This window comes from Amblyraja radiata, chromosome 5, assembly GCF_010909765.2.
Source record: "Amblyraja radiata isolate CabotCenter1 chromosome 5, sAmbRad1.1.pri, whole genome shotgun sequence".
In the NCBI taxonomy this organism is placed as follows: domain Eukaryota; kingdom Metazoa; phylum Chordata; class Chondrichthyes; order Rajiformes; family Rajidae; genus Amblyraja; species Amblyraja radiata.
In genome coordinates this window covers 9,373,543-9,400,212 of record NC_045960.1, presented here as the reverse complement: position 1 = coordinate 9,400,212, position 26,670 = coordinate 9,373,543, and the positions used below count along the sequence as shown (strand labels likewise).

At 46.2% G+C, this 26,670-nt stretch overlaps 1 protein-coding gene across 1 annotated transcript in view; it reads right to left on the bottom strand.

Moving 5' to 3' along the window:
- kif6 (kinesin family member 6) overlaps positions 1-26,670 on the bottom strand; it is a 548,981-nt gene that overhangs the window by 91,130 nt on the left and 431,181 nt on the right. The window contains exon 16 of the mRNA XM_033020572.1: positions 576-626. Within this exon, the coding sequence (XP_032876463.1) occupies positions 576-626 (51 nt within the window). The remainder of the gene's footprint in view (positions 1-575; positions 627-26,670) is intronic.

Here is a 26,670-nt window from a genome sequence, read left to right as displayed (position 1 = left end):
TTCTCTGGAGCGCAGAAGGTTAAGGGGGGACTTGATAGAGGTCTTTAAAATGATGAGAGGGATAGACAGAGTTGATGTGATCAAGCTTTTCCCTTTGAGAATAGGGAAGATTCAAACAAGAGGACATGACTTCAGAATTAAGGGACAGAAGTTTAGGGGTAACATGAGGGGGAACTTCTTTACTCAGAGAGTGGTAGCGGTGTGGAATGAGCTTCCAGTGGAAGTGGTGGCGGCAGGTTCGTTGGTATCATTTAAGAATAAATTGGATAGGCATATGGATGAGAAGGGAATGGAGGGTTATGGTATGAGTGCAGGCAGGTGGGACTAAGGGAAAAAAGTTGTTCGGCACGGACTTGTAGGGCCGAGATGGCCTGTTTCCGTGCTGTAATTGTTATATGGTTATATGGTTATAAAGGAAACAGGCCATTGTTAGCTGTTTCTGGAGAGAAGGAATGGGGAGATGCTGCCTCATCAGCTGAGAGGCCAACATTTCATGCCCTTTTTATATATTTTATGGTCTTCTTTAAATAATCAATTGATGTCAGGTTTTAGCTCAAAACTATGTTGTCACTTACCACTGGCAGCCCTTTGCATCCTTCTCTGTTCCAGTTGACCTTTCAATTGGTCTGCAATAGAATAAAAGAGATTCAAATGAGAAAGCTATTTCAACGATTTACCCGATGACTTCCTCTATGAAAAAAGATGACTTCAGACAAAGAACTGGCCAGGTCTTGGATTCTTACCAGCAAGGGAGGGAAAGACAGACAGACAGACAGACAGACAGACAGACAGACAGACAGACAGACAGACAGACAGACAGACAGACAGACAGACAGACAGACAGATAGACAGATAGTACTTTCCCCTGCAAACGCAGGAGATGCAACACCTATCCCTTTACCTCCCCCCTCGACTCCGTCCAAGGACCCCAACAGCATTTTCAGGTGAGGCAGACGTTCACTTGCACCTCCTCCAACCTCATCTGCTGTATCCGCTGTTCCAGGTGTCAACTTCTCTACATCGGCGAGACCCAGCGCAGGCTCGGCGTTCATTTCGCTGAACACCTCCGCTCAGTCCTTCTTAACCTACCTGATCTCCCGGTGGCTCAGAACTATAAATCTCCCTCCCATTCCCAATCTGACCTTTCTGTCCTGGGCCTCCTCCATTGTCAGAGTGAGGCCTAGCGCAAATTGGAGGAACGGCACCTCATATTTCGCTTGGGCAGCTTACACGTGACCTGCGTGGGTTTTCCCCGAGATCTTCGGTTTCCTCCCACACTCCAAAGACGTACAGGTATGTTGGTTAATTGGCTTGGTAAATGTAAAAATTGTCCCTAGTGGGTATAGGATAGTGTTAATGTGCAGGGATCGCTGGTTGGTGCGGACCCGGTGGGCCGAAAGGGCCTGTTTCTGCACTGTGCCTATCTCTAAATCCTAGCGGTATGAACATTGACGACTCTAACTTCAAATCGCCCTTCCTTTCCCTCACTCTCCATCCCCTCCCCCTTCCCAGTTCTCCCACCAGTCTTACTGTCTCCGACTACATTCTATCTCTGTCCCACCTCCTCCCCTGACATCAGTCTGGAGAAGGGTCTCGACCCGAAATGTCACCCATTCCTTCTCTCCAGAGATGCTGGCTGTCCCGCTGAGTTACTCCAGCTTTTTGTGTCCACCTTACACAGACAGATAGGAGACATACAGTGTTGAAACAGGCACTTCAGCCCAACGTACCCACGCCGACCAACACACCCATCTACTCTCATGTTACATATTTCTCACCTAACATTTCGGGCAGCTTACAACCCAGCAGCATGAACATTGATTTCCCCAACTTCAAGTAATCCTTGCATTCCCTCTCTCTCTCCCTGTCTCTCCCCCACCCTCATCCTCTTGTTCATTTCACTGCTTGCATTCCTTCGTTATCACACCGTCCCCAGCCAACAATGGACCATTGTGGGCTCCACCTTTCCTGAGTCATTGATGCGGGCTCTGCTTTGTGTTGCACCTTCTCATACCTCTAGTTTCCCCCTCCCTGACACTGAGTCTGATGAAGAGTCCCGGCCCGAAACATCACCAATTCCTTTTCTCCAGAGAGGCTGCCTGTCCCGCTGAGTTACTCCAGCATTTTATGTCTATCTTCGGTGTAAATCAGCATCTGTAGTTCCTTCTTACACATCCATCTAAATTAGTCCCAGTTGCCTGCGTTTGGCCCATATCCCTCTAAAGCTGTCCTAGCCGTGTACCTGGCTAAAAGTCTGACTGAGTGGAGGCAAGTGTGAATAAATTCTATCACAAATTAAATAATTGTTCTAATAATGTTTGATGACAGATTGCGCTTTAATACTGTGGCACGTGGAATTCACTCAATTCTTTTAAGCTTCAATGCGCAAATTCAATGGGCATCAGGTCTCGACCCGAAACATCACCTTTTCTCCACAGATGCTGTCTGGCCTGCTGAGTTACTCCAGATTTTTGTGCCTATCCTCAGAAGCAGAAACTTGGTTTCATTCTTTGTAACTGAATGCTCACACATTTAGATATGTTCAGGACAGGCAGGCATCTCTGGAGAGAAGGAAGCTTTGGCATCTTGGGCAGCTTACAGCATCGCATATTTCACTTGCGCAGCTTACAACCCAGCGTTTTGAGTATTGATTTCTCTAACTTCAAGTAACCCCATCATTCCATCTCTCTCTCTCCACCATTCCCCACGCAAGACACACCAGCTTTTTGTTCTCACCTAGCAAACAACTAACAATGGCCTGTTTCCTTTATCATTATTACTTTTTTGCATATCTTTCATTCATTTGTTCTATGAATCTGTCTCAATCCATTTGTTCCAAGCTGGGATGAGACAGATGTTCGGCAGCTGTGGCGGGGCCTGAATGCAATCACCTCCTACAAGGCAAAATCAGAAGGCAGCTCACATGCCGGCGAAACATCACTCCCTGACGAGTTCAATGCGTTTTACGCACGCTTTGATAGGGAGAACACCGATGTGCCTTCTCGTGCCCCCATTCGCTGTGATGGTATTTTGGTCACAGACGCAGAGGTCGACGTCAGAAAATCCTTCAGAGGGGTGAACCCTCGGAAAGCACCTGGACCTGATGGTATACCCAGTCATGTTCTAAAAACCTGTGCGGACCAACTGGTTGGAGTTTTTACAGACATTCTGAACCTCTCACTTCTGAGGTCTGAGGTTCCCACCTGCTTTAAAAGGGCATCAATTATACCGGTGCCCAAGAAGAGCAAGGTGACGTGCCTCAATGACTATCGACCAGTGGCACTAACGTCGGTGGTGATGAAGTGCTTTGAGAGGTTGATCATGGTGCAAATCAACTCCTACTTCGAGAAAAACCTGGACCCACTGCAGTTCGCTTACCGCCACAACAGATCAACGGTGGATGCGATCTCCACTCTGCTCTGGACCACTTGGACAACAAAAACTCATATTCATTGACTACAGCTCGGCATTTAATACAATCATCCCCTCCAAGCTGGTTAGCAAGCTCTCAGAACTGGGTCTCTGTGCATCCCTCTGCAATTGGATCCTCGACTTCCTCATTCACAGACTAGTCTGTTCGCATTGGTGGAAATGTGTCAGCCTCGATAAAAATCAGCACGGGAGCACCTCAAGGCTGCGTGCTCAGCCCCCTGCTGTAGTCACTCTATACTCATGACTGCTTAGCCGGTCATAGTGCAAACTCCATCATCAAGTTCGCTGACGACACCACTGTTGTGGGACGTATCACTAATGGAGATGAGTCAGAGTATAGAAGTGAGATTGACCGTTTGACCAAATGGTGCCAGCACAATAACCTGGCTCTCAACACCAGCAAAACCAAGGAACTGATTGTGGACTTTGGAAGGAGTAGGATTGGGGACCCATAGTCCCGTTTATATTAACGAGTGGATGGTGGAAAGGGTCAAGAGCTTCAAATTCCTGGGCGTGCATATCTCTGAAGATCTTTCCTGGTCCGAGAACACTGATGCAATTATAAAGAAAGCACATCAGCGCCTCTACTTCCTGAGAAGATTACGGAGAGTCGGTTTGTCAAGGAGGACTCTCTCTAACTTCTACAGGTGCACAGTAGAGAGCATGCTGACCGGATGCATCCTGGCTTGGTTCAGCAACTTGAGCGCCCAGGAGCGGATGTTTCCACTAGTGGGAGAGTCTAGGACTAGAGGTCATAGCCTCAGGACTAAAGGACCTTCCTTTAGGAAGGAGATGAGGATGAATTTCTTGATTCAGAGGATGGTGAATCTGTGGAATTCTTTGCCACAGAAGGCTGTGGAGGCCAATGGATATCCTTAAGGCAGAGATGGATAAATTCTTGATTAGGACGGGTGTCAAGGGTTATGGGGAGAAGGCAGGAGAATAGGATTCGGAGGGAGAGATAGATCAGCCATGATTTTACTTCGGAGTCACGTGAGTGACTACGTGAAGAACCCCGCTAGGACGCATGCTTGTCATATCGCTACACGCATTGCAATGAGTCACAGCAGGGGGAAGGACGTTCCCCTTTAACGGCAGAATTTAAAAGCCGGGAACAGCAGGTAAGGAGACTCTGCGTTTTCCCACTTACCTTGCAGGTGGAAAGATGGACAGATCCACGAGAAAGAAGGCTGCGAAAAAGCTGGCGGGGGAGAACCGCGGAGTTGCGGACAGCCAGCAGCAACAGCAGCAGCTGACGGCACGCCAATCTCCCGAAATGGGAACAGCTGTGCCAAAAGCGAAGCAAAAAACGGACCGAATGCCAGACTCCGATGAGTCTGACTTTGAGCAGCCGCGAGCGGCCAGTGCCCGTGAGCACCGGGGCCGGTTGGAGCGGCTGCAGGATGGGGAGCAGCCGCGAGCGGCCAGTGCCCGTGAGCATTGGAGCCGGTTGGAGCGGCTGCAGGATGGGGAGCAGCCGCGAGCGGCCAGTGCCCGTGAGCACCAGGGCCGGTTGGAGCGGCTGCAGGATGGGGAGCAGCCGCGAGCGGCCAGTGCCCGTGAGCATTGGAGCCGGTTGGAGCGGCTGCAGGATGGGGAGCAGCCGCGAGCGGCCAGTGCCCGTGAGCATTGGAGCCGGTTGGAGCGGCTGCAGGATGGGGAGCAGCCGCGAGCGGACAGTGCCCGTGAGCACCGGGGCCGGTTGGAGCGGCTGCAGGATCAAGAGCAGCCGCGAGTGGCCTAAGCCCGAGAACATAAGAGCCAGTTGGAGCGGCTGCTAGAGGAAATACTCCAAAGTGGCAGGCTCCGGGAGATGGAGGCTAGCCACAGTGGGCAATTAGTAACCCCCACAGCAGTACCTCTTGTGGGGCTGCACAGTGTCTCTCCCTCATCAGAGGAGAGCACGGAGGGTCAATTCTGGGCTGACCCTGAAGAGGGCAGTGAACAACATACCCCCAGTATGCCTGGGGTGACAGAAAACATGCTGGACATGGTGTCCCAGTTTATCCAACCAGACCAAACTGGCCAAGACCTGGAGTCGAAAATAGCGGCAAGCATTGACTATATGTCATTTAACCAACTGCAGGCACAGGCACTATCAGACACCATGGCACGACATTTACCTCCAGGGAACTGCAAGTCGCTAAATGTTCCCAGTGTAAACCAGTGCATCTGGAAACATGTGGGGACATCAATTAGAACCAGGGACTTGAAAATTCAGAAAGTCCTAAAAATCCTAACGGCAGGAATTACTGCTTTTGCCCGCACATTGAAGGAGCAAAACACGACCCAAGACCACCAAGAAGCACTGACTTTACACTGCAACTCACAACATGAGTTGAACAACATCAGGGAAAGTGCTATCCAACCAGCTTTAGACCCCAAAATTTGCCAGCCTCTGTAAACCTGGAACCTCCAAACCGCCAATACTGCTATTTGGAGGGGATCTACCAAAACAAGTCAAAGAACTTGATGAAGAGGCAAAAACACTGGGGCTCATAAAAGCAACAACCAAAAGCCACTACGGCCAAAAATATCACCCCTACGGACCCCCCAGTCGGCCAATACAAACCGGAGCAAGCGCAAAAACCAGGAACACCCAACATCAGTCTTTTTTAGGCCATGGCCCAGACCGACCGTCCTGGAAAATACGCAAACCTTCAATACAAACCCAACAACAGACCCAGACAACGGCGCCTCAACGTCCAAGGAGGATGCCGAAGAAATAACACACCTACCACTGGTAACCATGGAGGTAGGTGGGTCTGGTTCCTTAAGAATTAAAGGGAGCATGAAAGTTGGTGGGAGATTACGATATTATTTGGATGCATGGAATAAGATAACTACCGACACTTACATTCTAAGCAGTATCCAGGGTTATACCATAGAATTTATACAAAAACATAACCCTCCAGTACAGCATGTACCGAACCGAATGTTCGTGCTCACAGGCATAGAGAAATCTAAAGCACATGCTGAACTACAGCGGCTATATAAAAAAGGAGTAATTGAACACACCCAACACGAATCACAGGAATTCGTGTCCAATATCTTTATAAAAAACAAGAAAGATGGTGGTTGCCGCATCATCATCGATTTGACTACTTTAAATACCTTTGTACAATATATTCATTTCAAGATGGAAACCTTTGTTACTGCTAAGCAATTGATTTCCGAAGGCTACTACATGGCAAGCATCGATTTAAAAGATGCTTACTATACAGTACCCATAAGAGGTGACCACAGATGTTATTTAAAATTCAACTGGATGGGTCAGCACTGGCAATACAGGGCACTACCTAATGGGCTGACATCAGCCCCCAGGTTATTCACAAAAATTTTGAAACCAGCCCTAGCGTTACTGCGAAAACAAAAACACATGGTAATGGCATATCTAGATGACATATTTATTGTTGGCAAAACTTTGGAATTGACTAAACAAGCAGTAACAGCCACAAAACAATTGTTTGAAGAACTGGGATCTATCATCCATCCAGTTAAGTCTAAATTAACGCCTTCAACAAAAATGGATTATCTGGGGTTCACCATTAACTCAGTTCTCATGTCAGTGACTTTGCCGAAAGAAAAGGTTACAGCCTTAAAAGAGGCTTGCAGCGAAATCATTGACATCACCAAACCATCCATTAGACTGATAGCTAGAATAATTGGGAAAATAGTGGCTGCATTTCCAGCCACACAATTTGGACCTTTACACTATCGAAATTTACAGAGAGCAAAAATAAGAGCACTCAAAATTAATGGTGGCCATTTTGACAGACCAATGAAGCTACCAACAGAGGCCATAATGGAACTAAAATGGTGGGAACACAACATCAAGTATTGTTCCAATCCACTAATTATCAGCAATCCGTCTATGGTACTACAAACTGATGCCAGTGCACTTGGTTGGGGAGCTACCAATTCCATCTCCAGCTGTGGAGGGAGATGGAATGCACAGGAGGCATCATTATTAACAACACTGGGCATAAACTACCTGGAAATGTTAAGTGCATTCCATGGCCTTAAGTCATATTGTTCTGGGTTAAATCACCAGCATGTTAGACTACAAATTGACAACACCACCGTGGTAGCATATATCAACCATATGGGTGGAAATAAATCGACATCATGTGACAATCTGGCCAACACAATTTGGCAATGGTGTATCCAGAGAAATATTTGGATATCAGCTACACCTACTTACCAGGTAAACTAAATTTAGTGGCAGACACCAGGTCACGCAAATTCAATGAAAACACTGAATGGATGTTGGATAAAAATGTATTTGCTGAAATTACAGCACGGTATGGAACACCAGATATCGATCTTTTCGCATCCAGGCTCAATCACCAGTTATCAAATTATGTTTCAAGGGAACCAGACCCTGGGGCAGCAGCAACAGATGCATTTTCGCTGCATTGGGGGAAATTGTTTATTTATGCATTCCCTCCTTTCTGCCTCATCAGTCGGGTATTAAGGAAAATACAACAAGACTCTGCGTCTGGTATTTTGATAGTACCCGATTGGCCTACTCAACCATGGTTCCCGGTGATACTAGACATGGTATTAGAACCATGCATCACTATCCATCATAGACCAGGTTTACTGGTCCATCCGGTAACACAGGAAAGTCACCCCTGTCATAATCATACAAACCTATTAATTTGTAGAATTTGAAAGCGCCACTACAACACCTGGGACTGACGGACCGAACAATGGATATGATTGCATCGGCCCACAGACAGTCCACCAAAAAACAGTACTTGGTGCACATCAAGAAATGGGGGAAGTACTGTCACGACAATAACCTCAACCACAGATCAAACAACATTCCGTCTGTTCTGGAATTTCTGGCAAGCCTCCACTATGATGAGGGCCTCAGCTATAGTGCCATCAACTGCGCCAGAAGTGCTCTGTCAAACTACCTGTGGCAAGGAACAGAGCGGCATACTGTAGGGACACGCCCCCCGGTAACCAAACTCATGAGGGGCATTTTCAATACTAATCCCCCTAGAACCAGGTACACCCAAAATTGGGATGTGAGCATTGAATTGACCATGTTGAGAAACTGGTCTCCACCAACAGCTCTGTCCCTACAGACACTAACGATGAAAACGGTCATGCTGATGGCTTTGGTCATGGCACAAAGGGTCCAGTCACTACAAAAACTAAGGCTGGACAACTTGACTATTTCATCTGGGAATTTGATTTTTCATATCCATGAATTAATTAAACAGAACAGACAGGGATCAGCAGGGCAAAATATAGAGTTCCGGGCCTATCCGACGGATGATCGTCTCTGTATAGTAACTCACTTACTATTATATATGGAACATACAAGAATCATCAGAGGCAAAGAAATGGCACTGTTAATCAGCCACAAACAACCACACAAAAAAGTGACAGTCTAGACCATCTCAAGATGGCTAAAACAGGTCCTAATAAAGGCGGGAGTAGATACTAACATTTTAAAATCTCACTCCAGCAGGGCTGCAGCTACATCAGCAGCAATACAGTTGGATGTTCCAATGGACCAAATCCTCAAGACTGCAGGATGGTCAACGGAAAGAACGTTCCAACGATTTTATAATAAACCAGTCATTGAACCTGGAACATTTGCAGAAACACTTTTAAGTTCTGTAATATGATTTTACCGCATAAATAGGGGCTATGATTTGGTGTTAATAAATTTTTTGTTGTTTCAATATCATATTGATATCTAATGATGTTAACACTATTCTCCCCATAATCAAGGCAGATGTGATGCATGGACTCGTTTCCACGGCATGAAATCACAGAGCTTTAAAATCTTCACGTAGTCACTCACGTGACTCCGAAGTAAAATAGTAAGATTAAACGAGAACTTACCAGTTTGAAGTTTGATCTTTATTTTATGAGGAGTAACGTTGAGGGAATACGTGCCCACCCTTGATCATATACTCAACTGGTATCTCTTCTCTAATCTTACTATGTTTAGTCATTACAGTTATCTGTGATTTCACACCGCTGCTTTGAAGAATGACACGCATGCGTCCTAGCGGGGTTCTTCACGTATTCCCTCAACGTTACTCCTCATAAAATAAAGATCAAACTTCAAACTGGTAAGTTCTCGTTTAATCTTACTATTAAATGGCAGAGTAGACTTGATGGGCCGAATGGCCTAACTCTGCTCCTATCACTGATGATAGGTGGTCCAGTGCAGTATCGAGAACTTGTGAGATTGCATCTGTTGTGACAGTTGGCAAATTAAACCAGATCCCAATACTGAGAGCAAACAGAATTAAAAACAACTGAGTTAGGAAAGAATTTGGACATTCACTTTAGTGTTTGGATTCCTGAACTGAATAAGTTATGAACCAGTAATAATCCATTTCTTGAATGCTAGTCAATAAAAATTAGGCTCGTCTTTTCAAACATTTCATTCTGTAATAAGAGTAATATATTGTGACAATCTGTGTATTGTCTGTGAGTTATGAAAGTAGTCATAGCTTTAGGGTTAGAATCGGGTCATTATTCATCTCTGTTACAGAATGTTCTTTGTAATTAGTAAACCCTGATAGTCTAGATAAGTGAGGTTTAAGGCTTCCTGGGTATACATCACACGTAAGTGCGTGTTCTTAGCTCAAATATTTATGTGATAATCACAAGCTTGTCTCTGGATGAAGGTTGCAATGTCCAGTTTCTGTAATACAGTGTGTAGGAAGGAACTGCAGATGCTGGTTTAAATTGAAGTTAGACACAAAAATCTGGAGTAACTCGGCGAGACAGGCAGCATCTCTGGAGAGATGGAATGGTGAAGGGCCTCGAACCGAAACGTCACCCGTTCCTTCTCTCCAGAGATGCTGCCTGTCCCATATAACCATATAACAATTACAGCACGGAAACAGGCCATCTCGGCCCTACAAGTCCGTGCCGAACAATGTTTTTTCCCTTAGTCCCACCTGCCTGCACTCATACCATAACCCTCCATTCCCTTCTCATCCATATGCCTATCCAATTTATTCTTAAATTATACCAACGAACCTGCCGCCACCACTTCCACTGGAAGCTCATTCCACACCGCTACCACTCTCTGAGTAAAGAAGTTCCCCCTCATGTTACCCCTAAACTTCTGTCCCTTAATTCTGAAGTCATGTCCTCTTGTTTGAATCTTCCCTATTCTCAAAGGGAAAAGCTTGATCACATCAACTCTGTCTATCCCTCTCATCATTTTAAAGACCTCTATCAAGTCCCCCCTTAACCTTCTGCGCTCCAGAGAATAAAGACCTAACTTATTCAACCTATCTCTGTAACTTAGTTGTTGAAATCCAGGCAACATTCTAGTAAATCTCCTCTGTACTCCCTCTATTTTGTTGACATCCTTCCTATAATTGGGCGACCAAAATTGTACACCATACTCCAGATTTGGTCTCACCAATGCCTTGTACAATTTTAACATTACATCCCAGCTTCTATACTCGAGAAGAGAGAGAGAGAAACACTGTTGAGTCCCGTTGAGTTACTCCAGCATTTTGTGTCATCCTTCTGTAATACATTGATGGGGTTAGCGATTGGGGTTGGGAGGGAGAGATAGATCAGTCACGATTGAATGGCGCAGTAGACTTGATGGGCCGAATGGCCTAATTCTGCTCCCATCACATGACCTTATGACCTTGAGCAGTCAATGCAAGAAGAGAGGGAGAGTAGCAAGGGGATATGTTGCGCAAAGCAGTTTATCTTTTAAACGGTAAAGGGCCTGTCCCACTTGGGCGACACTTTCAGCGACAGCCTGAAAAAAGGTTGTCGCGTCGTGGTGGCATTGTGAGGCGTGTAATGATGCACGGTGGCTCCTTGCTGCCGCTGGATTTTGAAATGTTCAAACTCTTCCGGCGACACCGGGCTAGATGCTGCGTGTCTTCACATGTCGCACGCTGGCGTAGGCTGTCCTGCGGGTGATGCCCGGTGACGCAAGGTCATGACCTCGGCTAATTTATTTTGCGACAGCCTGCATCAACCTGTTGTCCTCAGATGTCGTAGACAGTGACGCAGCTGGTCGTATCGTGCCGTATCGTGTCGCGGGTGGACGTGTGTTGACTTCGGCTGTCGCTGTTTGACGTCTGTGTGGTCGCAGGATGTCGTAGGCGCTGTCGTAGGCTGTCCTATGTTGTCGCTGTCGAGGTCCTGGAAATTGTGATGTCGGCTGACGCAGACTGTCGCAGCTTGACGTCAACTGTGTCGTAGTCTGTCGTAGATTGTCGTACAACTTGACGCTTTTTCGGCGACTGCGGGCGTCAGTCACTGAAGCTCGCAGTCGCTGAAAAAATCGCAAAGTGGGACAGGCCCTTAAGAGACTGGGTAATATTGATAGGTGCCTTTATACACAAGTTATAAGGTCATGGAGACAAGTTATAACAGTGGGACTCAGTGGGTCAGACAGCATTTCTGGAGAAAATAAATAGGTGACGTTTCGGTTAGAGACCCTTCTTTGGTCAGGATAACAGTGGGAGTCGGTAGTAAATGTAGTAGATGTCAGTCAATTGTCTGTCCCCTGTGATGGAGACAAAGAGATCATGGTAGCTCTGGTTGCTACCCGGTGTGACTCACCAATTATTCCATTCGACCATAAGTCTTAAATAGTAAGTTTTCAGGTTCAGTGTACTCTTTGTCATTGGTCCTTGGCTGAACTTGTTTCAGTTTGCAATTTTATCCCGACTGAAATTGGCCGCTGTGTCAATGTGCAATTTGATGAATTGACCATAAACATAGTTTTTTATCCCTTATATTATCTCTCGACATCATCGTCTCACTCTCCCTTTTCCCTTTCCCCTAACTCGTCTGAAGAAGGGTCTCGACCCAAAACGTCACCTGTCCCACTGAGTTACTCCAGCTTTTTGTGTCTATTTTCCATTTAAGCATATTTATGTTTTGAAGTCATTCTGCTCTTTAACACTGCTACTGATAATCAAAATGATTTCTTAACACAATTCTCAATGGCTTCAATACTGTGTACTCTTAAATCTCTGTTCCTACAGCACCGTTTGCTTGAACTATGATATTCCCTTATCATGTATCTCTACACTGCAAATGGCTCGATTGTAATCATGTGTTATCTTTCCGCTGACTGGATAGCGCACAACAAACTCTTTTCACTGTACCTCAATACACGTGACAATAAACTTAAACTAAAATTAAACTTTAGACTTGCACACGGCAGAGTAGTAGCGTTGGTGGTTAATATACTGAAGTAGCAGCCAGAGATTTAGACCAGATACCCAGAGACATGAGCGTCAAACCCACAATGACAACTGGGCGGCTCGGTGGCGCAGCGGTAGAGTTGCCACCTTGCAGTGCTTTAAGCGGCAGATACCCAAATTCAATCCCGACTATGGGTGCAGTCTGTACGGAGTTTTTACGTTCTCCCCGTGACCTGCGTGAGTTTTCTCCGAAACCTTCGGTTTCCTCCCACACTCCAAAGACATACAGGTTTGTAGTTTAATTGGCTTGGTATATTTGTCCCTATTTTATGTGGGATAGTATTAACGTGTGGGGATCGCAGGTCAGTGTGGACTCGGTGGGCTGAAGGGCCTGTTTCCGCGCTGTTACTCTAAACTAAACAAAATCTGGAATGATAGTCCCAGTTACATGAACCTTAAGGGCCTGTCTCACCAGCATGCGATAGCATGCGTCTAGCGCGACCAAACGTGGCCGCTTGAGGTGTATGGCCTCGCGGGGGCCGGTCCCACTTCCATCGGCGGAGGCATATGAAGTTGTGCGGGGCTGGTCCCGACATCGCGCGGGGCTCCAAAAATCTTGCACTGTCCGAAAATCCCGCGCGCCAACGGCCTGTCGGCCCGCAGCTGCATTGAGGCCGAACGCAGCGTCTTAACGTCGTACGCATCATCTTGACGTTGTATGCAGCGTCTTGCCCGGCGTGCCGTTGCGTGATGACGTCACCACCCAACGCCGTGCGACGTCCAAATTCAGTCGGCCCGCCTCCTGCCCAGCTGATTGGTGAGTATGATGTCGGGACCAGCCCCGCACAACTCCATACTCCTCCGCGGTTCGAATTGGGACCGGCCCCGCGAGTCTGTACGCCTCAAGCCACCACGTTTGGTCGCGTTAGACGCATGCAATCGCATGCTGGTGGGACAGGCCCTTTATATCTTCATAGATAGAGAATAACAAGGGGAAAAAAACACTAGTGGGTGTAATTTATAGACCTCCAAATAGCTGTGACGCTGTTAGTCAGAACATAAATCTGCAAATAGTTGACGCATGTAAAAAGGGAACTGCTGTAATCATGGGGGACTTCAATTTTCATATTAATTGGGCAAACCAAACTGGGCAGGGTAGACTAGAGGAAGAGTTTATAGAATGTATTAGAGACGGGTTCCTAGAACAGTATGTCGCAGAACCGACAAGGGGGGAGGCAATCTTGGATCTGGTCCTGTGTAATGAAGCAGGATTAATTAAAAATGTCATAGTTAGGGACTCGTTGGGAACAAGTGACCACAATATGGTCGAATTCCATATTCAAATAGAAGGGGAGCAGGTTGAAACTCAGGCTAGGGTGCTTAGTCTAAATAAGGGGGATTATGAAGGTATGAGGACTGAGCTGATCAAAGTTGACTGGGATAGCAGACTCAAGAATAAGACGGTACATGAGCAGTGGTGTACGTTTAAGGATCTACTGTATAACCTTCAAGAAAAATTTATTCCTATGAAGAAAAAAAGGGGTAAGGGTAAGAACAGTCAGCCATGGCTCAGTAAAACTATAAAGGATAGTATTCGGCTGAAGGCAAGGGCATATAAGGTAGCCAGAGATAGTGGGAGGGCAGAGGATTGGGAAGCATTTAAAGGTCAGCAAAAAATAACTAAGAGATTAATTAAGACGGGGAAAATAGACTATGAAAGGAATTTAGCGAACAACATAAAAACTAATAGTAAGAGTTTTTATAGCTATATAAAAAGAAAAAGGGTGGCTAAGGTGAACGTTGGTCCATTGGAGGGTGAGACTGGAGAGTTGTTGGTGGGGAATATGGAAATGGCAAAGGCATTAAACGAGTATTTTGTATCAGTCTTCACCATAGAAGACACAAAAAATATTCCAACGCTGGATAAACAGGGGGCGGTAGGAATGGAGGAGCTAAATACTATTAAGATCACCAAGGAGGTGGTATTAGGGAAATTAATGAGACTGAAGGAGGATAAATCCCCTGGGCCTGATGGATTACATCCAAGGGTCTTGAGGGAGATAGCGGTGGGGATTGTGGATGCATTGGTGATAATTTTCCAAAACTCCCTGGAGGCAGTGGACACAAAATGCTGGAGTAACTCAGAGGGACAGGCAGCATCACTGGAGAGAAGGAAGGGGTGATGTTTTCGGGTCGAAGGCTGAAGAAGGGTCTCGTCCCAAAATGTCACCCATTCCTTCTCTCCAGAGATGCTGCCTGTCCCGCTGAGTTACTCCAGCATTTTGTGTCAACCTTTGACAAATAAATATTCTTGACTGCAGAACATTCACCTTAGCAACGATGATCTTCTATAGACTGTCGTTGGTTGAACTACAGACTTGGTTTGACACTGTGAAGGGTACCTGGTATTACAGTTATTAGTTTATTGCATTATTGATTATTAGATATTTATTTGCATTTTATTGTATTAACACTGGGGAGAAGGTATTCACTGGAGTTTAGGAGAATGAGGGGCGATCTTATAGAAACATATAAAATTATAAAAGGACTGGACAAGCTAGAAGCAGGAAAAATGTTCCCAATGTTGGGCGAGTCCAGAACCAGGGGCCACAATCTTAGAATAAAGGGGAGGCTATTTAAGACTGAGGTGAGAAAACACTTTTTCACCCAGAGAGTTGTGAATTTGTGGAATTCCCTGCCACGGAGGGCAGTGGAGACCAAGTCACTGGATGGATTTAAGAGAGAGTTAGATAGAGCTCTAGGGGCTAGTGGAATCAAGAGATATGGGGAGAAGGTAGGCACGGGTTATTGATTGGGGATGATCAGCCATGATCGCAATGAATGGCGGTGCTGGCTCGAAGGGCTGAATGGCCTCCTCCTGCACCTATTTTCTATGTTTCTATGTTAACAGGCCTGATAAGCTGCAGTGAGTAAGAATGTAATTGTCCTCCTGCCGGTACCTACGACAATTAAACACTGACAATTACACAATTCAGCTGTTTCATGGTCCCAATTGCTGGCACTAACATTTGATTAGACATTTATTTAAGCCCCCCCATTTCGGAATCATTATAGATCCTAAACGTGTATGCTTGTGTTTTTAGACCTCAGACTTTAGAGATACAGCGTGGAAACAGGCCCTTCGGCCCACTGTGTCCGCACCGGCCAGCGATCACCCCGTACACTGGCACTGTCCTACACACTGGGGACAATTTACAATAGGCAATTAACCTGCAAACCTGTACGTCTTTGGAGTGTGGCAGGAAACCGGAGCACCCGGAGAAAAGCCACGCAGCTCACCGGGAGAAGGTACAAACACCGTACACACAGCACCTGAAGTCAGGATTGAACCCGGGTCTCTGGCGCTGTGAGGCAGTAACTCCACCGTTGCGCCACCGCTCTAGATTATTGACACCAACTTTTAATTCCACATTTATTTACGCTTTTTAAAAACACCTATTTAGGAATCATTGTAGACCCTTATGCCCCTGTCCCACTTAGGAAACCTGAACGGAAACCTCTGGAGACTTTACGCCCCACCCGAGGTTTCCGTGCGGTTCCCGGAGGTTTTTGTCAGTCTCCCTACCTGCTTCCACTACCTGCAACCACCTGCAACCTCCGGGAACCACACGGAACCCTTGGGTGGGGCGCAAAGTCTCCAGAGGTTTCCGTTCAGGTTTCCTAAGTGGGACAGGGGCATTATGGAGTGTGCTTGTGCTTTCCTTCAGAGGAGTGGAATACATTAAATGGAAATGGAAAGAAGAAACGTATTTCATAATAAAATCCTGCGATTATGTGCCAACATTTGGCGCGTGCGGGAAACCAGAAAACCAACAACTAACATCTGAGGAAAAACAAAATTTCGATTAGCTACTAACTTCAACATGTTGTCAACAATTTACAAGAGGTTTGGACACTAAGCAGCTACTTTTCCTGTAGACAGTGAATAATCGGTTGCAGAGCTAGGAATATGAGAATTCCCTAATGTTGTCAGCCGAACACTGAACCATGTTCATGATATGGGGACATCAAAGAGAACCCAGTGGAAAATGTGAAGTTATTCATAATGGTTGCAAAAATAGGAAAAACAGATTTTCTTTTTAAAATGGTGATAAACTAGTAAATGTTGGTGTGGATTGGGATGCTGGCACGGTTCCTGAAAGGGAGGAAGTGCAAGTTTGGCAAGCGGTAGGATTTTTGTTTTGTTTATAAGGTGGCGTTAGACTACAGGAGGAAGGAAGTCTTGCTGAGTGTAGAGGCTTAGGACCTAGAACAGTACAGACGCAAGGAACTGCAGATGCTGCTGGGTCACATCAAATGGCACCAGGTGCTGCGGGAAGTGTACAGCACAGGAACAGGCCCTTCGGCCCACATTGGCCTGTGCCAAACATGATGCCAAGATACACTAACCTCCTCTGCCTGCATGTGATCCATATCCCTCCATTTCCCTGCATAACCAAAAACCTCTTAAAAACACCACAATGATGTCTGCCTCTTGCATAACGCTCCAGGCACCCACCACATTCGGTGTGAACAAAAATGTGTTCCGCGCATCTCCTTTAACCTCTACTCCACGCGTTTTATTTCAGAACATATTGCTGCAGTGACCCAGAGCAAGGTTTCAGAATGAGGGGTCGGCTTTCTAGGACTGATAGTGGAGTCTTCATTACTTGATGATTCACAGAGCTGGCACAGTTGGGTTGCTGCCTCACAGCGCCAGAGACCCAGGTCCGATCACGACTACTGAGGTGCTGTCTGTACAGAGTTTGTACGTTCTCCCCGTGACCACGTGGGTTTCCTCCGGTTGCTCCGGTTTCCTCCCGCACTCCAAAGACGTGCAGGTTTAATATCTTCTGTAAATTGTCACAAGGGCATATGATAGAATTTAGCGTATGGCTGTTCGTTGGTCGACATGGACCCGGTGGGCCGAAGGACCCAAGTTCCAAGTTGTATCTCTATACTAAAGCCAAAGCTAAAGCCTGTGAATCCTTGTAATTAGCTACTTCAGAGCTGTGGACGCGCAGTTCCTGAGCACGGTCGACAATGTGCGATGGAGTTTTGACACAAGGGGAATCGTGGGATTTGGGGGTGTGGCAGAGTGCATGGTTGAGGAGTTGTACCAAATGTCAGAGTATAATTGGACAATTATCTGCTTCTATTGAGAATTCCTATCTAAGCCTCATCATTTTATATACTTCAATTAAGTCTCCCCTAAACCTTATGTGATATGAGTAGAATGGGGCATTCGGCCCATCAAGTCTACTCCGCCATTCATTCATGGCTGATCTATCTTTCCTTCCTAACCCCATTCTCCTGCCTTCTTCCCATAACCCCTGACACCCATACTAATCAAGAATCAATCCATCTCCGCCTTAAAAAATATACATTGATGTGGCTCCACTGTCTACTGTGACAAAGAATTCCACAGATTCACCACCCTCTGACTAAAGATATTTCTCCGACGTTCCAGAGGAAACAATGCAAGTCTATCCAAACTCTCGCATTAAACCTTCCCCCTCTCACCTTATTGCTTTGCCCTCCAGTGTCAGATATTTCCACCCTGGGAAAAATGTTGCTTGCACAATATAGCGGTGAGTGTGCGATTAGTTCAAAGATGCAACACACACGAATGAGAACGGTGGTAACATAGTGGAATGCAAGACACAAAATAAGTTTCGGGTTGAGACCCTTCTTCAGACTGAACAATGCAGACCGAAGAAGGCTCTCAGCCCGAAAACATCACCCATTCCTTCTACCCACAGATGCTGCCTGACCCGCTGAGTTACTCCAGCATTTTGTGTGTCTATCTTCGGTGTAAACCAGCACCTGCAGTTCCTTCCTACACTCTGTGGAATGCAAGACGTTTTCCAGTGGAAACTTGGATGTATCTGCATCCAAATACTTTGCACAAATACCAGGTTAATTGTAGAAATGCGGGGCATTGAACAGCTCACGATATTCTTACAGCTGGGGACCATAACATTCAATAGAGGAAATGTTATGCGTGCCAGGAAAATGTTTCCACAAAACATAATTGGCTCGATCTTGCCAAGCATATCCAGAGACGGCAGTCTTGAACTAAACTATCTGTCATTGAACTGACCTCATAAAAATTGAATTACTTCACTGGGACATGGGTCGTGGAATGTGCAAGTGGCTTGTTTCAGAACCTTGGTCCAGTACATCCCAGTTCTCATAATTGCGTGATGTTTGTGACTTGGTGACATAAATTCCCATCTGACCAGCCGCTGATCTTTGCCTGAGCAGCAAATGGTGACCTATTATTCTGATAACAATGGGAGAATGATAGCTGCGACATATTTAGCAAGCCGCAGTCGGATGGCATTATGTCACTGTTAAATCCTCACTGTTAATCCTCGCTCCATTGAATAAACACGAAGTGAGCAGTTTTCAGGGTTATTTCCCAATTAAGTGTGCTCCAATGTAATAGCAGGGTGGGAGATTGCAACCTTCACGTGGTCCACCCTGTTTCGGCGAATGCAATCAACCCGGCGTGCACAAACAAATAGATCAAATAGAACAAGTTGACCTACAACTTTAGGCTGTGCACGCCATGCGCAAGAAGAAGAAGAGTGCAATAGCGTGAACCATGATCATTGAGGCGATGGCGTTTAGAATTAGAGTCTATCAAAGAACTGATACGTATTTTTACAATGACAGTTAACACAGCCCCGTGCAACATCACTGTAAAACTGACAGCAACGCCAGTCACCAGTAAAATTCATCCTGACCGATTAACCGATTGAATTTGGATGATTCAGCGGGACAGGCAACATCTCTGGAAAGAAGGGACGGGTGACGTTTCTGGTCGAGACCCCTTTTCACACTGAATTCAATCTGTAAATTGTCCCGAGGGTGTTCAGACTAGAATTCAGTCTGAAGAAGGGTCTCGACCCGAAATGTCACCCATTCCTTCTATCCAGAGATGCCGCCTGTCCCGCTGAGTTACTCCAGCATTTTGTGTCTATCTTTGGTTTAAACCAGCATCTGCAGTTCCTGCCTACAAGAATTTGGATGATTATTTAGTTCAGAGATACAGTATGGTGACAGAGCCTTAGGCTCACCGAGTCCACGCTGACCATTGATCACCCGTTCACACTGGTTCCATGTTATCCCACTCTCTCATCCACTCCCTACACCCCAGGGGCATTTTACAGAGGGCCAATTGACCTACATACACCCATTCCTCCTCTCCAGAGATGCTGCCTGTCCCGCTGAATTACTCCAGCTTTTTGTGTCTATCTTCGGTTTAAACCAGCACCTGCAGTACCTTCCTACACAGTCGTGTGATTAAGTTGTTGAACCAGCAGCTGGAGTCGTGGACCACTGACCCAGAGATATGATATCAAATATGACCAGGGCAAAAGGAGACGTATGTTCAGGGAAGCACAGTGGTGCAGCTGGTAGAACCGTCGCCTCACAGCGCCACAGCCCTGAGTTCAATCCTGACCTCGGGTGCTGTCTGTGCATGGAGTTTGCACGTTCTCCTTGACCACGTGGGTTTTCCCCAGTTTCCTCCCACATCCTATCAAATGAATAAATAGGTTTATTGGCCAAGTATGTACACATACAAGGAATTTGCCTTGATGCTCCACTCGTAAGTAACAACACAACATACAGTAACAATTAAGAATAAATCATAAAACATTAAACATTAATAATAATACGTATTGATTAAACATGTGAAGAATGAAATAAAATACCAGAGCAAAAGGAGGCTACAGACTTTTGGTTATTGAATAGAGCTACTACTCGTGGAAAAAAGCTGTTTTTATGTCTGGCTGTGGCAGGTTTGACAGTCCGGAGTCGCCTTCCAGAGGGAAGTGATTCAAAGAGTTTGTGGCCAGGGTGAGAGGGGTCAGAGATGATCTTACCCCTTCGCTTCCTGGCCCTTGCAGTGTACAGTTCATCAATGGAGGGAAGGTTGCAGCCAATAACCTTCTCTGCTGATCGGACCATTCGCTGCAGCCTCCAGGTGTCGTGCTTGGTGGCTGAGCCAAACCAGACCATGATGGAGAAGGTGAGGATAGACTCTACGATGGCCGTGTAGAATTGGACCATCATTGCCTGTGCCTGTGACATGCTGGATTGCAGGTTAATTGGCCTCGGTAAAATCCCCCTAATATGTTGGTGCAGATGAGAAAGTAGAATAACATAGAACTCAAGTAAATGGCCGATCTATGGTTGATGTAGTTTCGTTTGGGCTGAAAGGTCTATTTCCACGCTGTATCTCTAAACTAAACTAAACCAAGTATTTAAATAGATCTCAAACATTTAGAAAGAGCAGGCAGATGTGATAGTATATAAAATGATGAGTGGCCCAGATGATGAGTGGCCCAGAGCGCAGAAGGTTAAGGGGGGACTTGATAGAGGTTTTTAAAATGATGAGAGGGATAGACAGAGTTGACGTGGAAAAGCTTTTCCCACTGAGAGTAGGGAAGATTCAATCTCATTTAAAAATAAATTGGATAGTTATATGGATGGGAAAGGAATGGAGGGTTATGGTCTGAGCGCAGGTATATGGGACTAGGGGAGATTATGTGTTCGGCACGGACTAGAAGGGTCAAGATGGCCTGTTTCCGTGCTGTAATTGTTATATGGTTATTATATGGTTATAAGGTACAGTTAGAAACTATGAAATGTCGAAGACTTAAGGGCCTGTCCCACTTGGCCGTCATTTGCGCGTAAATTACGCTACATCATTTACGCGTCACGATGCACGCACGCATGGTGCGCGATGACATAGGCAGTGACGTACAAAATCTTCGTGCGCCATCTGCGTGACGCGCAAATGACGGCCAAGTGGGACAGTCTAAAGGAGATGTGCGGGGCAAGTTTATTACACAGGGGTGCCAGGGGTGGTGGAGGAGGCAGTTGTGACAGTGACATTTAAGAGACTTTTGAATAAGCACATGGATATGCAGGGAATGGAGGGATATGGATTATGCGCCATTCAGTTTATCTTGGCATCATGTTTGGCATGGACATTGTGGGCCGAATGGCCTGTTCCTGTGTTGTACTGTCCCATGATCCATGTCAAAACTTAGTCTCAGTAACGGTGACCAAAAAACTAATACTGTTGCAGAAATCTATCTAGGTTTCAGTGGAAGGAACCATTGAAACATAGAAAATAGGTGCAGGAGTAGGCCATTCGGCCCTTCAATATGATCATGGCTGATCATCCAAAATCAGTACCCCGTTCCTACATTCTCCCCATGTCCCTTGATTCCGTTAGCCCTAAGAGCTAAATCTAACTCTCTTGAAAACATCCAGTGAATTGGCCTCCACTGCCTTCTTTTTTGGCTTAGTTTAGTTTAGTTTAGTTTAGTTTAGTTTAGTTTAGTTTAGTTTAGTTTAGTTTAGTTTAGTTTAGATTAGAGATACAGCGAGGAAACAGGCCCTTTCGGCCCACTGGGTCCGCTCCGACCAGCGATCCCCGCACATTAACGCTATCCTATACCCACTATGGACAATTCTTACATTGACCAAGCCAATTAACCTATAAACCTGTAAGTTTTTGGAGTATGGGAGAAAACCGAAGATCTTGGAGAAGATCCACGCAGGTCACAGGGAGAATGTACAAACTCCGTACAGACAGCACCCGTAGACGGGATGGAACCCGGGTCTGCGGCGCAGCATTGGCTGTGAGGCAGCAACTCTGCCGCTGCGCCACCGTGACCGCCCAAAGAATGGCAGAGAATCCCACAGATTCACAACTCTCTGGGTGAAGACTTCAGTCCTCTTCTTGTCTGGTCGATACAGGGAGCAGACTCTTCGAGGTGGTCACTCGTTACTGTCTCCTTACAGCAGGAGCAAGTAGAGATGTGCGTTAAATGCTGACATTGCGTGCGTACACGAATACCCAGCGACCAGGCAAATCTCCGTCGATGTTATCTTTCTGGACTTCCAGAGTCACTTTGACAGCGTCGCTCCTGGTAGATTGGTAAAGTGGATATTGAGGGCAGCTTATTAGTCTTTCTCGGAAAATTGGCTGAGTAGCAGCAGATATGAACGAGGGATCTTTGGAGGCCGTTCAAACTGTCAGGACTCCCATAAAGGTCAGCGGAAGGGACCACAACAATTAGAAACTTTATCTCGTGACACTGATTTTTTTTTTAAGCAGCACGCCGTGGAAGATAAAGATCATTACTCAGTGGACTAAGAATGGTTTCCAGGAGAGATCACGCCCTCCAGAAACGCCACTGATCTCTCCCTGTTGTGGACGGTGTGGTGGGTGGGTGCCCGTGCACCAGTCTCCCCATGAGATTTTGTGAACTATCTTTTGTTCATAATGTAAACTATTGAGTACGATAAACGCTCGTTGTGTGGGATCGTGTCCGGAATCGTGGGGGGCAAAGAGGTCCTTCTGCAGTTGTATAGGGCCCTAGTGAGACCACACTTCCCCTGCCCAAAGACGAAGAGGTTCGTAGGTTAATTGGCTTGGTATAAAATTTGTCCCTAGTATGTGTGTAGGGTAATGTTGATGTGTGGGGATCGCTGGTCGGCATGGACTCGGTGGGCCAAGGGGCTGTTTCTATTACTGTATCTCTAAACTGCACTAAAAAGTAATGAACGAATATGCAGAAATATGTAAACGGGATAAGCCACAGATCACCATGATCTCACGAATGAGTCAACAAGTACAAATATCCCGTTCTGGAAAAAAAACCGTGCTGGAGTAACTCAGCGGATCGGGCAGCGTCTCTGGAGAACGTGGATATACAACGTTTCGGGTCGGGGCCCTTCTTCAGACTGATTGTGGTGGGCGGGGGGGGAAAGCAGGAAGAGAGATGGGGGCGGGACAATGCGTGTCAAGTGATAGGTGGATACAAGTGAGGGGAGGTGGGGGGGAGGGGTTGGACAAAGGCCTGAGATGACAAGACAAGAAGTGTGTGATAAGGATAGAAGATGTACGAATTGTGAAGCCAGAGGAAGGAATGTAGGGGCAGGGGAAGGGGAGAAATGAATGCAAATCTAGGTGGAGAACAGGAAAGCAGTAATAAATGTTGAACTCTCCAGTCTGGGGTTACTAACCTCCAAATAAACCTCACCTCTTTCTTCCCCTTTACCTTGTCCTGTCCCTGACGTTATATTCTGCCGTTTTAGCAGAAGAGCTAAATATCCCCATTCAATTTCGACAGACTGCAGGAAAGCCTGTAGGTTTATCATAAAAGAATTCCAAGCAGTCAGACTCATCTCAGGAAACCTCATGAGTCAGGCTGGTCAAAACGCAGCAATTCACAATAACCTAATCCAACTGGCTGAGCATCCGAGCTTAAACAAGCTGGCACTATTAGTTGGAAATAATTAAAGTTATAAAAAGAAGGCAGACAGACTAATTGCGCTCATTTGACGTGACCTGACCAGCGAACAAATTGCATGGGTTGTAGAATTATAATTTACAATAGTACCATTTCAAAGAAGTGCTGGAGGCATGAATGCCAATGATCTGGCCAAGTAGTTAATCTGTGGAACTCATTGCCGCCGAGGGCTGTGGAGGCCAAGTCAGTTGATATTTTTAAGGCAAAGATGGACACATTCTTGATTAGAAAGGGTGTCAAGGGTGATGGGGAGAAGGCAGGAAAATGGGATTAGGAGGCAGAGATCCGCCATGATTGAATGACGGGGTGGACTAGATGGGCCGATTGGCCCAATTCGACTCCTATAACTCGTGAACTTCAGATGCTGGTTTACAAAAAAAAGGCATAAAGTGCTGGAGTAACTCATGTTGAAGAAGGACCCGAAATGTCATCTATCCATGTTCTCCAGAGATGCTGCCCGCCCCGCTGAGTTAATCCCACATCTTGCCTCACAGCGCCAGAGACCCGGGTTCGATCATGTCTACGGGTGCTGTCTGTACAGAGTATGTACGTTCTCCCTGTGATCTTTCTCCGGGTGCTCCGGTTTCCTCCTGCACTCCATAGACGTACAGGTTTGTAGATTCATTGCCTTGGTACAATTGTTATAGCCCTGTACGAGTTCATTCCAAGAGCTCTCCCGAGTTTGCCCTGATTTACGGTAATTGCCACTCGTCGGTACTCGGGGCTCTCGTGGGCATTTTTCAACATGTTGAAAAATCTTCACGAGTCTTCCCGTGCTTACCTGCCGTTAGCGAGTCTTCCCAAGGACCTGCCGTTAGCGTTACGAGCCGCTAAGAGACGTCCCCGAGCTCCGACGTACCCGCTACGTTCATTCTCCGTGCTTACCACGAGCTTGATTTTTTTTTAAACTCGGGAGAGCTCTTGGAATGAACTCGTTCCGTGGGACAGGGCTTTTAAAAATTGTCCCTAGTGTGTGTAGGGCAGTGTTCATTTTAGTTTTTAGTTAGAGATACAGCGAGGAAACAGGCCCTTCGGCCCACCGATTCTGCACCGACCAGAGATCCCCGCACATTAACACTATCCTGCACACACTGGGGACAATTTTAACATTTACCAAGCCAATTAACCTCCAAACCTGTATGTGGGAGGAAACCGAAAATCTCGGAGAAAACCCACGCAGGTCACAGGGAGAATGTACAGGCAGCACCCATAGTCGGGATCGAACCCGGGTCTACGGCGCTGCAAGCAGTAACTCTACCGCTGCGCCACCGTGGCTACCCTGCCGTATGTGCAGGGATTGCTGGTCGGTGTCGACTCGGTGGGCTAAGGGACAGTTTCCACACTTTATCTTTAAACTAAGTAAGAAGTAGAAATGAGGTGAAGAGAAGTAATATTTTGATGCAGATGGTTTTGAAACACATTCGCGTGAATGATTAAGACAGAAATCCTTAGGTCTTCACTAAAAGTGTTGGAATCTGCAAGGCCATGGATTGAGAAAATGGGGTTAGCAGGATGGCTCTCTTTTGGTCATCGTGGACAAGATGGGCTGAATGGTCTATGATTATCTAATTGACTATTTGGAGGAATAGAATGGCTCTATTAGTATGACTAGTTATGGAAGCATAGTCAGAGGGTGGCAAATCTGTGGAATTCATTGCCACAGAAGGCTGTGGAGGAGAGGTCAATGGATATTTTTAGGTGGAGATGGATGGATTCTTGATTAGTACAGGTGTCAGGGGAGAAGGCAGGAGAATGGGGTTGAGGGGGAAAGTTAGATCAACCATGAATGACAGCACAGGAACAAACCCTTCGGCCAACAATGTCTGTGCCCAACATGATGCCAAATTACACAAATCTTAGCCTGCACGTGATACACATCCCTCCATATCCATGTGCCTATCTAAAAACCTCTCAAACATCACTGACGTATCTGCCTCCACCATCACCCCCAGCACCAGGTTCCATCTGTCATTTCCACCTTGGTAAAAATGTCAATTGTTGCGCAAATGATTCTGAACATGCGTATAAAGAGCCCTCAACAGGGCAGCACGGTGGCACAGCGGTAGAGTTGCTGCCTCACAGCGCCAGAGACCTGGGTTTGATCTTGATTACAGGTGCTGTCTGTATGGTTTGTACGTTCTCCCTGTGACCTGCGTGGGTTTTCTCCGGGTGCTCCGATTTCCTCCCACACTCCAAAGACGTGCGGGTTTGTAGGTTAATTGGCTTCAGTGACGATTGTAAATTGCCCCGTGTTGGATATTGCTAGTGTACGGGCTGATCGTTGGTCGGCGCGGACCCGGTGGGCCGAAGGGCCGGTTTCTCTGAGTATCCACAAATTAAATGAAACCTAGCACGATGCTCTCGCCCAGGAGAGGAGTTGAAACAAGATAGCTTTTTCAGTGCTTTTAAGGAGCGTGATGTACCATGTTATGGGACATTAACCGGAGCTCTTGATGCATGAGCCAGATGAATGTTGAAGGTTTCTGATATTACAAGGGGAACGTTTAACCCAGCCAACATTTAGATCATGATTAAATGGCCACTTACCTCACTGCTTGCCAATACGATGACCCTGCTTGGTTGTTTATATATCTACATTGCTTGTCGAATTATATTGAAGAACATGATAAATATTATAAGAATTCAAGTCCTTTACAGTCCTAAAGTAAACACTGGGGAGACCCCGTTTACCATTATTTACTGTGGTTAAATGGTTGTCATGT